The sequence below is a fragment of the Syngnathus floridae genome, chromosome 3 (genome assembly GCF_059516105.1).
Source record: "Syngnathus floridae isolate MCC-2025c chromosome 3, RoL_Sflo_1.0, whole genome shotgun sequence".
Lineage (NCBI taxonomy): Eukaryota > Metazoa > Chordata > Actinopteri > Syngnathiformes > Syngnathidae > Syngnathus > Syngnathus floridae.
In genome coordinates this window covers 17,131,104-17,146,858 of record NC_142415.1, presented here as the reverse complement: position 1 = coordinate 17,146,858, position 15,755 = coordinate 17,131,104, and the positions used below count along the sequence as shown (strand labels likewise).

Sequence of the window (15,755 nt, the reverse complement as noted above, 5' to 3'; positions counted from 1 at the left end):
CTGTAGACAAAACCGTCGGCCCAAAAAGTGTCACAAGACGCTCCATTGTGATATAACTTTGCAAAAATAAAAAATAAAAATTAAAGAACCACAAAAAAGAAAGATTCGTGGTGCGTACTTTGGTGGTTCGTCCGTCTGCCCATCCAGCAGGAAAAGCGACGTGTCCGCTCTTGAGGCGTCTCAGGCGGCTAGTGAGCGCCCAAGACCTGCCCAGTTTCTTTTTAGAATGGAGCGCTCATGTCTTGTGTCGGTTCTGTTAACAAACTCTTTCTTGCATCCTTCCACTCTGTATTCAATGAGGCAATGTGCGTATGTTTTAAACACCAGATTTTGACAGAAATACTTTTAAAAGTATTTTAGTCAAATCTTTCCACACAATTGCTTTGATTTTATGTACACCCCTCCCCACCCACAGAAGGCCAAGCACCCGTTATTTATTTTTATGTATGTTTGGTGCTGTAAACTTATTTTAACAGCTTTGGGTCCTATTAAAAAAAAAAAACTTGGGTCCTGTTGCTTGAGAAAGTTTGGAAAAGACTCATGTGCAATCATAAATCTTCAGCGCCAATTCTATTCCAGGGGTTTTAAATACGATTGAATTATTTTGATATCATATTTTTGTAACTTATTGTATTTTTTTAACATTTTTCTTTAATTTTACTTCAAATTCTATCAAGTTTATTTGAGGATAGGTGGTGTTTAATTAATGGCGAGATGTTTGTAATTAATTTCAAAATGTTATTTGAGTTTGCTATTATTTGCCTCTCGAGTTGTCTGGAGCTTCATAAACCCAGCAGGGTTCCCCCATGGCAAACTAAGTTTGAGGTGTGGGGGACCAGACAAAGCACGGCTTAGGAGTTTGATCACGTCTCGGGGGAGATGATGGGACATTGAGTCCAAGTGTTCCCTGTCTCAATTGTTGAGGAGTTGTGCCTTTCGGCATGTACAGTATGTGCGCTCCGAGTAAGTGTGATGGAAGAGAAATCACAGAAGTGCTGCCATCGCATTGCCGTCTTGCACCACTAACCCCCCACCCCCACCCCCCACTCACACACACACACCAACGTACATATATCACACCGACAGTTCATTACCTGGAGTGCTGCATGGGCTCCAGCTCCCTGCAACCTCGCCCTCATGCGAAATTATCGGCTGATGCTGTCGATTGCTTGTCTGATTGATTCATGATTTGCAACCTATTTTTACCGCATCGAAAATCATGGAAATATGATTTAGGCCTATTTGTCACCGTCATAAAGATTTGATAGCTTGACAGGCATTTTGTAAGTAACGTTCTTAACTGTCATGTGAGTGTAAATTCAACAGATAAACTCACTCGGAATTCTGAATACACGTGACACGAGCTTTTCCATGAGAGGCGTTACCCTTTCAGATTGCAATGCGAGGCTGTCGAGAGTTGAATTTCAGCTTTTGCTTGTTGTCTTTATGCTTTATGATTGGTTATATCTCCTGTCATTGCAAAATTATGTTAGGTTCAATGAAGCCTTTAAATTAATTGATCAAGCCCTGAAATGTTTCTGGTACTCCACCGCTTTACTCTGTGGAGTATGTTCCTTTTATTTTTAGAGCTTTGTTAAGTTTTGCTCAAACTTATGTTGAATGATTGAAGAAAGGTCGAGTTCACGGGCCTGCTGAGACTTATCTGGAATATTTTGGCTGACTGAAAATATTTGAGTTTGGTGTCCATTGAGGTTTTTCTGACTAAAGATTTGAAGGGCAGCTTTTATTACTCCAAGTATTTTAGGAGTGGAGGTGTAGGTGAAGAACTCAATAAAATATTCAGCCTTGGTTGGAAGAGAACTATTTAATGTTACATAAAGCTTTCATACAAATCAGAAGAGGGCATACGATTTAAACAATAATAAAAATGTCAACATAAAGCATATAGGCAGAGAACATCTTTCTCTCCGTGCAAAATCATGTATTTTTCATAAGTCTGCTCGTAATAGATAAATGGACCGCGCTGAGCCGATGTAATCGGATGAAGGTTATCTTGTGGAGCCTCCGAGTTCCGAGGGATCTGTTGTTGCTCATGCGACTTAACCAAGTCAACTGGATCCATAATTGCATTCGAAGCACAGTGTATTTACTTTGTTGTGGCTGGAGGCAACATGAGGCTGCTGTGAGAGTCCCGTAAATGAGCGCATCACTCCCCTAATGCCAAAACGGTTTACAGGGCCGGAGGGATAGAAGGGGGGATAGGGTGGGGGGGCTGGCTGACAATGGCGGAAAAAAGCTCAGACTTCAAACAATTAGCTAAGAGGACCAATGTCGCGTTAATCAAAGCTGGTCTACTATGACTATGCTGTGGACGTGTTAATGTAGGATGGTCCATACACAGCCATTCAGGCGCTTCCTGAAAACTTGAGCTAGCATAACTTGAACTAGCGTCATATTACTACATAATGTTATGTTGCTTTTTGTCTGTTTCGTGTCATTAACATTTCCAATTTTTAAAAGCTTTCATTACATCTTTGTAGACACACACATGACCTCATCCCAGGACATAAAGTAGGACAAAAGAGGGCTAGCTAACTTTCCCATACCGTACCGATTTGGCTGAAAATGTAATATTTTAATATTTCCATCCATCCATTGTCTATTGCGCTTTTATTTATTACATTTACAACTGATCGAGCTGAACACACACATGATGATCCCTCACTGTGCACTCCTGTGCCCCAATCACTGACAATGTATTTATCTACACACTTAAATGAAGTGTCACGCTGAAAATTTGATTATCGGGATTTTCTAAGGTTGTTTTGGTGATTTAAGACTCTTCCTTTACCAACCACAATAACAATGTGAGTGAGCTAACAAAGCAGGCTTCTCTTGACCCTAACCTCGTCCTTGGGGGACTTTGCAAGAGTGAAGAGCAGAATGAGAAAAGTTGCAGACATATGGTGGCCGTGCTGCTGGGAAGCAGTGTGTGGGTGATGAACATTTTACACCAGTGGCTGACTTCACAACAGAGGGGGTAAGAAGAAAGACAAAATAAAGCTCTCAAGGGGAAGCAACTCACCATCTGGATTGTGGGGAGCAGTGACATATCCAATTTGGCTCTACCTGTGCGTGGACCGCTTGCAAACCTCTCTCTCAACGGGACCGCATCGTGCACGATGAGATCAAGTCACACTCTTGCACAAATCATCCTCTTGAAACACAACACATCCAGGCGGCTTATTTACATGCACAACACCGATAAGCATTGATTGGATCCGCACAACCTCCGGAGGGTCACACTCCGTCATACTCAAATCTGATCAGCACTGACGTCACCGACAGCTCCTGTTTTTCCGCAGAGCTCTGCATGTAATCGCGTCTCAGTGGCTCCAATCTGATTTTGATCAACTTTTATTCTCGACGTTATGTCATAATTGCATGATGTGCTTTATGTCTAGGAAGTAATGTAAGCCTTCCTCTCCTTATCTATAGACTGTAAGGAAACCGCAGATTGAATTTAGGAGGTCATGTTGAGTGCTTTCAAATCATCTGTCTTCTTCTCGCGTAATATGCTCGTGTTTTTCCTGCCTTCTAGTGACACGCCAACTCCGTGCCTATTAATTGGCTAATCTGTCTTCTCCGGAGACTTTTCATTAGTGACACAAGTGAGACAAGTTGCCCTGCTGGCTGATTACCGCTGCCTGGTTCAAATAACACAACATGCCAAGAAGCTTCCTGATCCTGCTTGGTTGCTTCACAATTCAACTGCTAATTTAAATTCATTTTAATTTCGATTTTTTTTTTTTTACAAATTAACCTGTGTATATTGCAAATAGCAAATTTGATAGCACAGAGTTCTAAAGTCAAAGTCAAAGTCAAAGTCTCCTTTATTGTCAATTCCTCCGCATGTCAAGACACACAAAGAGATCGAAATTACGTTTCTCACTATCCCAGGGTGACAAGACAGAGTTCACAACGCACATACAAGTAAACAACACAGGAAAAATAAAACAAGAAGTCAACATCAATGAACAATAAGAGTGATAGCACGCTAGCCGCTCCCGATGCACAGCAGAGTCCGGAAAGATGACAGTCAATCAGGCCACTGTGAACACGAGCACACAGCAGGCACGCACTGTCCGGTTCGTGTATCCTATCAGGCGAACGCAACCCATCTTGTCGTCCCGCGAACGAACGTACGCCAGGAGAATGGAAGGTACGGCTGGGCGAGCTGGGTTGGCCGCAAGCCTGGCCCGACGTCTCCGCGCTGGCCCCTCTTCCGCTTCCTCGCAGACCCGCTGCCGACGCATCCCAACAATGCTCCAGGACGGAGCAGTCCGAGCTCAAGACGCAGTCCAACCGGGGGAGGAAGAGCAGGCCAGTCCGGCGTCGCTCCATGACGAAGCAGTCCGAGCGCCCTTAATCTCTCCGCACCAAATTCCAGAACGCCATAAAACCCACTTTCGCCGATGCTGAGCAGAACATGCCCGCCGCACTAGTAGCACGACGTATCACACGAGACGAACACACACAAAAACTGCCAGACAAACACTCAGTAAACACTCACAAAACACCGAACAGGACAGAGAGTGGCCGCTGCGTGTGCACGCGCCGCCATCTTGAACCGGATTAGTAGTTAACTAGTAGTAGTTAAGAAGTTTTTGTCATGATTTGTTTTTTTGTTAGCAAGCTAGTTTTTAGCCATGATATAATCACTGTTGCCATCATCTGATAAATAGGTGAGTTTTTCCAGCGACTATTACTTTATTCGTAAACGCCATAACGAGGTACATTTACCATGATTAGTAAGAGAGCACAACTGTACAAAATGTTTTTTCCTCAACTTAAATACCTCAATACAAGTACCCTCTCTGTATTGACTCCATTACAAACAGGAAAGCGGCTAGTTAAGTTTCAACAGCCAAGCAGCGTGTTTCTGTCGCATATCACACACACACACACACACCCCGAGACATGGGTGCAATTATGTGCGCAAGTGACGATTTAAATAGAGCCGAGAGACACTCCATGCTGATTCCACCACAACTCAAGGTGACATTTACTCGGCCTTCGCCCCTAATGGCCCTCCACGCACTCATTGGAGAAGCACTTAATCTGACTAAGACGCATCGACCATTGACAGGGGAGTTTTTTTTTTTTTTTAAAGCAGAATTACTCTGTAAATTTTCAATATACTGTAAAGTAACATGCAAAAAAAATTCATAGTCATGTTTTAAATGTTTATTATCTGTTTACTTTAAGAAAATGGCATTTTCCATGTGTGTGTGCCTTGAGACAATCGGAACGGTGCTGTCACCACTTGACAAAGTGTTGGTGCCGGATGTGGTGAATCAGCAGCACGGACGAGTGAGGGATTGACATTTAGCCATCCGAAGCTAAGCGCCTATAGTGGCGAGCACAACTTGACGACTTGAGTTATAAATGTTCCGGCCACAAAACTTGATGACTTGACATTTCGCCAAGTTTTTGCAGTGTAGTACTTGACTTTGACTGGAGTGCCTGTCCACGACTGAGACACTAGATTTTATTACATGTAGGCCTATCAAGCCTCCCCTTGAAAATTGGTGCAGATGCAGATAAAGGTGCAAATTTGGTTTTATATAAATATACACCCCCTCTGCTGAATAATTTAATCCTATTAAGGAGAAGATGTACAAATATTGAAAAAAAAATCAAGCAAGTTTACAAAATATAACATGTTAACATTTGTGTTAATAACATTTGTGTTTGTGTGCTATTTCATAGCAAGCCGTGGACTTCCCGACACGTCAGCCATCATCTGTGGTGAAATCGTAAAGGTTATGAATGGCAAGCAGTGATTTGCCGAGATGGAATGAGGTGACGAATAGGGCTTTTAATTAATTTTTTGCCTGGCGCTGATGCAGGGTACAGAGGAGAAGGATAAATCAGAGGGGACAAAAGCAATCTGTTTCTTTATTAGTGCGTACATAAGAGCCTGGACGTGACGGAGTGCATGTCAGATGCATCTTTTACCACTGACATGAATATACCGTGTTTGGCCATTACATTTGTTTCATTTAACAATGGTAAAATGTAGTTTGACCAGAATGTAACACAGTAGGGCGCAGACCTCTACCAATGCCGAACAAAGCCAGAAGTAAATTTTGTTCATTGTTTATATCGTTATAATAATATTTTGTTAGTATACTAATTATCAAAGTCAAAGTCAAAGTCTCCTTTATTGCCAATTCCTCCGCAAGTCAAGACACACAAAGAGATCGAAATTACGTTTCTCACTATCCCAGGGTGACAAGACAGAGTTCACAACGCACATACAAGTAAACAACACAGGAAAAATAAAACAAGAAGATGAACAATAAGAGTGATAGCACGCTAGCCGCTCACGATGCACAGCAGAGTCCGGAAAGATGACAGTCAACCAGGCCACTGTGAACACGAGCACACAGCAGGCACGCACTGTCCGGTTCGTGGATCCTATCAGGCCAACGCAACCCATCTTGTCGTCCCGCGAACGAACGTACGCCAGGAGAATGGAAGGTACGGCTGGGCGAGCTGGGTTGGCCGCAAGCCTGGCCCGACGTCTCCGCGCCGGCCCCTCTTCCGCTGCCTCGCAGACCCGCTGCCGACGTAATTATGCTAAATTACTGAAGGGAATTTTGAATTGTGCTGCCATAGAAGGCAAATTTTGAGTATGTATTGAAAAGAATGTCTTTCTTGTTTGGTGCAATACCGCCCTCTGTTGGAAATGCTGTACTAATACAGTACAATTATCTAAAATTTCTATTTGGACCCGTGCTGACTAACCTCATAATTCTTTATCAAATTATTAAATACTGTACTGATTTAAAAATTTGAGAGAGGAAATAAAACCGAACAACGGAGTGGAATCACAAATGTGCACTTTTATTGGAAAAATTTTATAAAGTGCCACAACTTGATTTGAAATAGTAAATTACAAAATCCAAGGGTGACAAGGGTGATAAGTGTTAAAAAGTCAAATATTTTGGCTCAACTTTTGCCCTGGATGCCGCGCGGTAGAAGGCGCGGTGGATTATGGGATGCTGCGGGAACAGTGAGCTCGCGGGACGCCATCTTTAAACCCCAACAGAGAGGCCAACTACGCTAACAGCAGATGAACCGAGATGAAAAACACCGTCCCTCCTCCGGCGGATTATTTCCACCCACAGCGGGGTAGCGGAGCGAACCGTGCGCTCGCCCGCCACTTCAATGAATAACGGGGGCGCTGTGCCATGGGAGCGAGCGGACGAGATGAGCGGACGGCGTTTTGCAGCCTTTTAAGACGCTTGTCATCATAGGCGGCCAACAACAATAGACAGAAAGACAACAACAACGCACTAGCATGCTAACGTGCTGAATGCGAACATTAGCTGCTACGTCGTTGAAAACATATCGAATTAAGATTAACTTGAACCGGACGCTTTCCACGGAAGGCTCCGGGTCGTTTGGACTCACACAGGGGAGCCAGAGCGACAAGTTGTCATTGCTGGGATTCATAAAATAAACCTGGATATATATTTTTTTCATTTCAACTTTTGTTTTTGCTTGTGGCTTAAGCTAGCTGCGAGCTAAAGCCCCGGTTTCTTTTCCCCCTCCCCAAGCGGCCCGGCCGGAGATGCGTGGAAGATGTCGGTGTCGGGGCTGAAGGCCGAACTGAAGTTTTTGGAGTCTATTTTCGACCCAAATCACGAACGATTCCGGATCATCGACTGGAAGCCCGACGAGCTTAGCTGTCAGTTCAACGTAACCGGGGAGAAGCTGCTGATTATCCACTGTAACATAACGGTCAGTATGGCACGGCGATTGACATGTTCATTGGGAGGGGGGGGGTTAGCAGGCAAGCTATGGTTAGCCGGGGGAAGAAAAAAAAATGCTAGTCGAGTTGCTAACACTGTGTGCTCATGATACGCGGGGAAATATCTGGATAGATTAGATAGATATTATATTTATCCACAAGGGAAATACATTTGTCGCACTCCAATGTGCGAGTCCTGGCTTGCATGGTGAATTTTATATTCATAAACTGGTGAGTATAATCTAGTGTTGAAACCTAAACTACTTTTCATAACTAAACACACACGGAGCTGCTTGGTAAAATATCCAAGACCCTAACCCTAACCCTAACCCTAACAATACATTTTGCTAATACATTATATATACACACACGCACACATGTTTAGGCCCAATAATGTGAATTGGATGACTTCCAATGGCACTTGTGTTGATCTCTCATATTTGCTATACAGTATAACTTGTATAGCTATACGCTAAAGGTATAGCTGTCTGTAAACAAAGTACACTCGCAAAATTGCAACCTGTGGACTTAAACCTGCTTTAATTTTGTGTATAACAGGAGTCATATCCATCCACACCGCCTATTTGGTTCGTGAACTCTGACGACCCCAGCTTGGCACAAGTTTTGGAGCGTCTGGAGGATGTGAAAAAAGGCAGCACCTTGGTAAATATCCCCACCATATTATGCAGAGCCCATTAGTGTCCACATAACATCATCACATGACCAAGATGAGCCCTGGTTGACTTGTGTACTGAGGCAAAATCTTGTGTTTAGAATATTTTTTTTGTTCCGTTTCAGGGTTCACTCAAGGTCGCAAACGGACGCAATGGCGTCACCAACAGTATTAATAATCCTCAACAGTATTTCCTGTCGCAAATAAGATTTGAAAGTGTTCAAAATTTCCTTGCGGCAAGAAAAATACCTTGCGTGTCAGATGCGGGTTTCAGGTTTATGTGTTCCAAAAATAGGCACAAACAAGCATGCATACAGATGTGAAAGCTAAAGCAGCCAGGAGCATCTGCCAAACACACAAAATTGCCTCTCGTTTAATTTTGCGCTTTGTTGGAGTATATGCTTAATAAATTATTCATCATTACACCCTCTTAATACACAAACACACACACAACTTGTGCTCTTGTCTTCTCCAGCTGTTGCAGCAGTTAAAGAAGCTGATTTGTGACCTCTGCCGGCTGTACAACCTTCCTCAGCATCCCGATGTGGAGATGTTGGACCAGCCGCTCCCCGCCGGCCCTGTTGCACAAGACAGAAAGGTACGACAGACTTTACTTATTGCACATTTTTAAAATGTAGCCTGATAAATTTTGATTACCTTGCAACAACATATTTTGCAATTTTAATAACGTGTATGCTTGTGTGTAGCATGGGACAGAGGAGGTCACGTCAGAAGAAGAAGAGGAAGAGGAAGAGATGGGAGAGGTACCAATATTTGTACTAGAACACTTCCTGTTTATAAGAAGGAGATTTATATGACAAGAGCCAAACACTCCTCTTTTCCCCAATGTAATCATACTAGTTAACATTTTAAGCATGATTCACATCTCGGGTCTGCTCTCCGACAGGACATCGAGGACTTGGACCACTATGAAATGAAAGAGGAGGAGCCCGTAGAAGGCAAGAAATCCGAAGATGATGGCATCGAGAAAGAGAATCTGGCCGTCCTGGAGAAGATCAGGAAGAACCAGAGGCAGGACCACTTAAATGTGAGTCGGGCATCTTCACGTTTACAGAAGAGGCAATATTTAATCACCTTTTACCCAAAGCCCAGCGAAAATTGCTATCACAGCAACTTTGTGTAATTTTACTCACAATAAAATGGTGACACTGTCAGGCGTGGCAGATGAAGTTATTATTTTACGCAACGTCAGGAAGAGAAAGTGTGGTACTTCACGATTGTATCAATTTCATTTAAGCAGAACAATGAGACAGAAGCGAAGTAGGAGTTCACAGGCAGTGTGAAAGGTGGATGGATCTGTAACAGAGGCAGGGAGGAACCTTTGTTTAACGGAAAGTTTGGAGAGTGGTGTCAAGTTTGACATGCGACACTCACTTCTCCTATCGCATTGAGCTGAAAGCAATCTTTACTCCTTCAACACAAACGTGTCCATTTCCGGGAGTCCCTTGCATACAGGCGGCGCCCTGCCTCTCTAAAAAATCCATTGCTACTTCACAAGGTGAAGTCTGACCTCAGTTGCCAGTTCATGTCTTTGCTTTTTTTCCCCCACTTCAGACCTGCTGCTTTGACTGATTTGCTCAATTGCTTTCAGGGGGCCGTGTCCGGTTCCGTGCAAGCCTCGGACCGCCTGATGAAGGAACTCCGGGAGATCTACAGGTCTCAGAGTTACAAGACAGGTGGGCTGCTTTGCACGCACACTAGAGATTCAATACAGCTTTTTTTGCATTTACTTTTATAAAGGTACACTGCGCTGCACTACACTACACAACACGACACGACACTGAAGGTGCCCAACAGAAGACAGTATATACAAAACGGTAATCATAAACCTTCAAGCAACTCCGCCTTTACCACACTCCCAGCGGCAACACATGCAACAGGAGAAGTCATGCTGTCTCGTGCATAAAAAAACTGGAAGAGATGTCACCAAAAAAAGAAGCGAGAGTCTTACAGAGGATTATCTCTGTAAAGGCAGGACTATTGATGTAAAGGCATTTGATGAAAATGTGTATTTTCTTCATTTTGTATGGAAGGCATCTATTCGGTGGAGCTGGTCAACGACAGCCTGTACGAATGGCACGTCAAATTACGAACGTGAGTGAAAATTGGAATGAGGGCTTACTTTTGTTTGGGAATACCGGCTAATGAATGTCTTGTTTGGTTTACTGACAGTGTCGATCCAGACAGCCCCTTACACAGCGACTTACAAGTCTTAAAGGAAAAGGAAGGGATGGATTACATTTTACTCAACTTCTCCTACAAAGTGAGTACTTTGAATATTCTGGGCTAATGTTGCGACGGCATTAACAAAAAGGCAAAAGTTTAAATCCACCGTGTTTCCTTCTTCAGGATAATTTCCCTTTCGATCCTCCATTTGTGCGGGTTGTGTCGCCTGTGCTGTCTGGGGGGTGAGTCATTCAAAATGTGATGCTTGATGGTGGGTCATCAAAAGTTGCAAATTTCATGTTGCAGAGTGAAATTGATTTTGGGCGCTGAGTTTAACAAAATGTTTCAAGATAATTAAAGCGAGCATCATTTTTTTTCCCCTTTAGCTATGTTCTTGGAGGAGGTGCCCTGTGCATGGAGCTTCTCACCAAACAGGTCCGTTATTCTTTATTATCGTATTAAAAAAGTGAAAGCGTGCATTTTTTTGTTTAATTTAATTAAGACCCTTTATAACGGCACCATCACTTTCTTGCCTGCAGGGTTGGAGCAGTGCCTATTCAATTGAGTCTGTCATCATGCAGATCAATGCCACTTTAGTCAAAGGAAAAGCCAGAGTGCAGTTCGGAGCCAACAAAGTAAGTCAGCGCAGTACGGACTGTTGTTCTTCACATGGATTTTTTTTTCAAAAGACATTTCATTAGCGTCGACCCCATTGTCAGAATCCGATGCGATACAAAGACATTAGAGATGCAATTGTTAACTGATTGAGTTCAATTGACTTGATTGATTATAACTGAGTCAAAAAAGGAGTGCACTACTCGTCTGTTCATTGACTTCAGTAAAACTATTTTCCAATATAATGAAGCAGAATATGACAAGCCCGGGGGAGTTTTTATTTTGATCAGCACAACACTGGCGTAGGTAACAGAAGTTCAGAATGTCCAAAATGAAATTCTCAATGTGGTTATATTATAGTCCAGTTTTGTCAGTGATGTGTGTTCGAATATTTTTAATTTAATCAAGATACAGGAAAATGAATGCTCCATTATGAATTTATTTTTTAAATTTTCCTGGACAGACAATATTTAATAAAAAAAAATTCATAATCAAAATAGTTATCCTAAAACTAAAATATACTCCAATAATTGAATGTAATGACGTATTAATATTATCAGCCGGACTCAATGATAATCACTGATTAGTCCTCAGACAATATTGCGCAATAATTTATCTTAAGAGTAGCCGTGTGTGCAACAGTTTTAGGACATAGAGTATATTGATTGCTAATGTAATCAATTCTGGTGATACTGGTGTAAAGTTGGTATGCATAATACTGGTGCAGTGTTTGAATCCAGCTTATTATAAATTCAGCACTGCCATTTTCTTTAATTTTTATGCTTCATCTCTCTCCCCTTGCAGAACCAGTACAATCTAGCCAGAGCACAGCAGTCCTACAAATCCCTCGTCCAGATCCACGAAAAGAACGGTTAGTACTCCTTTTGATTTGATTTTTTTTTTTTTTTTAAACGAGTGATGATAAGTAGTTCAGAAAATGAATAGATGGTTTTCCGTGACATTTACGGAACATTTGAACACTACTGAGCTGCTAGCTCGCTTCAATGGATTGATTTTCTGAAATAATTACGCCGGTGTTAGAAAGCAGCGTTCTGTGGCCGCCCCCATTAAGTCACAGCACAGACGGACGAAAATTGTCTCGACAGAAAGTCTGGCACCAAAACAACATGAGGCGAGTTGGTTTTTAATATGAAAAGAAAAAAATCCACTCAAATACTGTTAGAAATGGATTATTTGATTATCGTGACAGTAAAATAACCTTGCACGAAGGGTTGTCAGGCCCTTTCAACTTTAGCGAAGACCCAAAGCAATATGACGCAAAGTCACTTTGGTGACCTTGAAGTCGTGGCTGCTGTCACATGCCATTCACTTCTTTTTGGCAGTGTGTCACTGACAGTCACATGTCCTGCCCTCCAAACCAGGCTTGACCGAAGTTTTGCAGCTTAGAAGCCACATTAGGCCCAAACATTCAGAAATTTATTAGGTAATTGAATTTATTCATGTCAAATTATCTTCAGTTATTCTTTTCCTTTTTTCTCACAAAATATAATTTAATGGTGTTGTGCAAATAATTCAAATTGCAGATCTTTTACCTCATATTACAACTTTATCCTTGTAATATTGGCACTACTGGTATTGTAAATTTAAAAAAATGGTGGAATATTATGATTTTATTCTTAAATTATTATTATCTTATCACATTTTTGTTTGTTTTTCTGATAAAATGGACACCTTCCCCAATATTGCTGGTTCATTCTTGCATTAGGAGTTTCACTCCTGTAATGACTTTGGTTTCCATTTTTTGGTGGAAGTTGTCCTAAAATAAGACTCAATATCCTGACAATGACCTCATCGTAGTTCAGTATTTTTTTGTGTGACCCCAATTCCACCACCGTTATGATAAAAAGGTGCTCATGTGATGAATCTGTTGTTGCCTCCAGGATGGTACACACCCCCAAAGGAGGATGGCTAATATTTTTCTCCTACCTGCTCTGGATTTATTTTCCTTGCGACCAACTTGCCCCACAGACCCCCTCTCCCAATTTTTTTTTTTTTTTTACGGTTTTGATTGTTGAGTGAACTTCAAGCCAAAATTCCTCATCTGGTGACCAACCAACGAGAAACAAGAAGCACATAAGCAAATATATCACACCCCTCTGCTTTGGACGCCGATGCTGCCGTCGTATATTTATCTCCTGATGGAAACTATGAACTACACAAAACGGCTGGCGTCGGCCATCACCGAGGCTCCTTTTTAACGGGACGCCGCCTATTTGGCTGGACCACACCACCGTGGTGGTGATCAATGGCATTTCTCCGGACCTTCTACATTATGGCGAGCCAGCTTGCATTTGGACGTCTTTTCAAAGCCCGAAGGCCTCAGATGAAGAGAACATAGACACCTCGAGCCTGATGTCGAGAATTCCACACAAATAAACGGACTAAATAGGACGGCGTCGGCAGCCCCACACTGTAATCTAGCTGCTTTTAACGCCCCAATGTAATCATGTACATTTGTATTTCTGCAAGAGGATGTTTATAATGTAACCCTGTCTCGGGTCCTCGAGTGTGCGCTGCGACCATCGACAGCAGCTTCCCTCTTGAAATGAAGGAGTTGCCACACAGTTACTCTTTCATAAGGAAACTAAAGTATGCCATATTCTTATGTAAGACTAATGACTACTGCATTTGTTTTTCTTTTTAATATTAATTGGATATCCGGGTGACAATAGCCTCTTTTACACAGAAAGCCTGAAAAAATCATCGGAGCAGTTGAGACTTTAACTGGGAAATATGTCAGTATTACCGTAATCTTGTCACCTTCTGTCCGGAGATTTCAGAATACCTTTGGTATCCTTCTTCTATCACGGAGCGACGATACATGACGGGAAAATGCTGACTTTTGCAGGCTGTGTAAAAGGGACCATTGACCCCTTTGATTGATGGCGCCTCTTTATCATGGCTGTCCCTGGCATTCCCGAGGCTTTTGGAATATATATTTTTTTTTGTCATTCCTCAAACCGGATGAACCTCAATCAGGCTATGCATCTAATCGTCTTTTAATCGGTCTGCTTAGTTCTCACAAGCCACAAGGCCAATTCTTTCTTTGTGGACATCTGATGGTGGGGAAACAAAAAGTGACCTCACCGAGTTATCCTCAAGAGTCTTTTCCTTTTCCTCAACTCACAGCAATAGTCTAAACTTTACACCTCACTTCTAGCGGAAACTCTTTACGCATTTGCGATGTTGAGTGATCCCTTCTACGTGTTCATTCCATGTCACGCACTCCCATCATGGATATTCAGTGCTGTTACCAACTTTGTTTTGAAATAGGATGTTCTCAAAGGGCAGCATAGGAAACTTCATCGCAAGTTGTGTTTGGACAGAATTCGCCACAAATGCAAATATCTTTTGTGACCGAACAAAAGCACCAAACCGTCATTCCCCAGAAGACTACAAAACCTCCGCTGCCCCTCCCCGTATCATCGAGTGGACGTTTTCTAGAACGGCATAGACGCAATCCGTGTTCATGCTGACATCTTGTGGGGTTGCTGGGCCCAAACTCAGGAATACATATCACAGACGTAGCTACGGATCTTGAAAACGCGCATTCCGATCATTCACGTGCGTGCGAATATAACCCAACTCCAACAAGTTTCTGAAAGACAAAGCGAGGCTTCGTTGGGTGGAAATCTAACATCTGTAGATTGGCAATATCCGTGTGGAACAGCGTCGTCATTCCTCAAAGGCTTCAAACTTAGTCAAGACACACTTTCATCTCATTCTGGACTTGTTTTTAATTAGTTTTGAGCTCCAGTTGCGTCTCAGCACTTGGCGACGATTTCGTGTTGCCCTGCGTGTAGAACCAGGTTAGAAGAAATTACAAATTGCTACTTAACATCTTGTTAAGCCCGAATCTGATGTGCACTGAAAGCAGACCCGACAATTCCCAAGACCGACTCCGATCCAAAGTCGGAACCGATTCCGGTTTTATGTTCCACAAAACCGTGATTGTCCCTTGGCTTTTTAAGTTATGCACTGGTGAGCATGCATTGCATTTGGTTTCAATATTTTTCTTTTGTTTCCCCCACTGCAAGGGTGAATTTGACCATGTAAAGTAATTTGTGAACTTGCATCAAGTTTATGAATAAAGAATTAAATAATAATACACCTGCACTTTGTTTATTATGGCCTCCTGCACTTTTCACCCCGACTTTTTCCGAGCAAATGGTGGAGGAAAACGCTCTGGATAATCTTTCAAGAACACTCCGACAATCAGACCGTTGGGGACATTGACGAAAATGGTTGGAAAAAGCTTCAATGTTCTCCCATGGTGTCATGGTGGTTTTTTCCCAGTGGCCACTAGATGACAGTAGAACAATGTGAACAGTTTCCTTGCTCCATGTGAAGGAGAACTGAAATCTTTTTGGGTCACTCACGTTTCATGTTGGCTGCGTCACTGAGCAAGAAAAAAATCACTTTTTTTTTTTTTAATTTGTTGGGAATTTTCATTTGGAGTAGGTTGTATTTCTGTTA

The 15,755-nt window shown here is 42.4% G+C and overlaps 1 protein-coding gene across 1 annotated transcript; it reads left to right on the top strand.

The window, feature by feature from the left end:
• Nucleotides 1–7,021: 7,021 nt before the first annotated feature.
• On the top strand, nt 7,022–15,387 carry ube2q1 (ubiquitin-conjugating enzyme E2Q family member 1). Its single transcript, XM_088371757.1, has 13 exons — nt 7,022–7,773; nt 8,342–8,446; nt 8,932–9,054; nt 9,164–9,220; nt 9,364–9,504; nt 10,069–10,153; nt 10,511–10,571; nt 10,650–10,740; nt 10,827–10,885; nt 11,030–11,078; nt 11,183–11,278; nt 12,063–12,129; nt 13,160–15,387. The coding sequence occupies exons 1-13, from the start codon at nt 7,615–7,617 to the stop codon at nt 13,189–13,191; spliced, it is 1,125 nt and encodes a 374-aa protein (XP_088227883.1). The 5' UTR covers nt 7,022–7,614; the 3' UTR covers nt 13,192–15,387.
• Nucleotides 15,388–15,755: the final 368 nt, after the last annotated feature.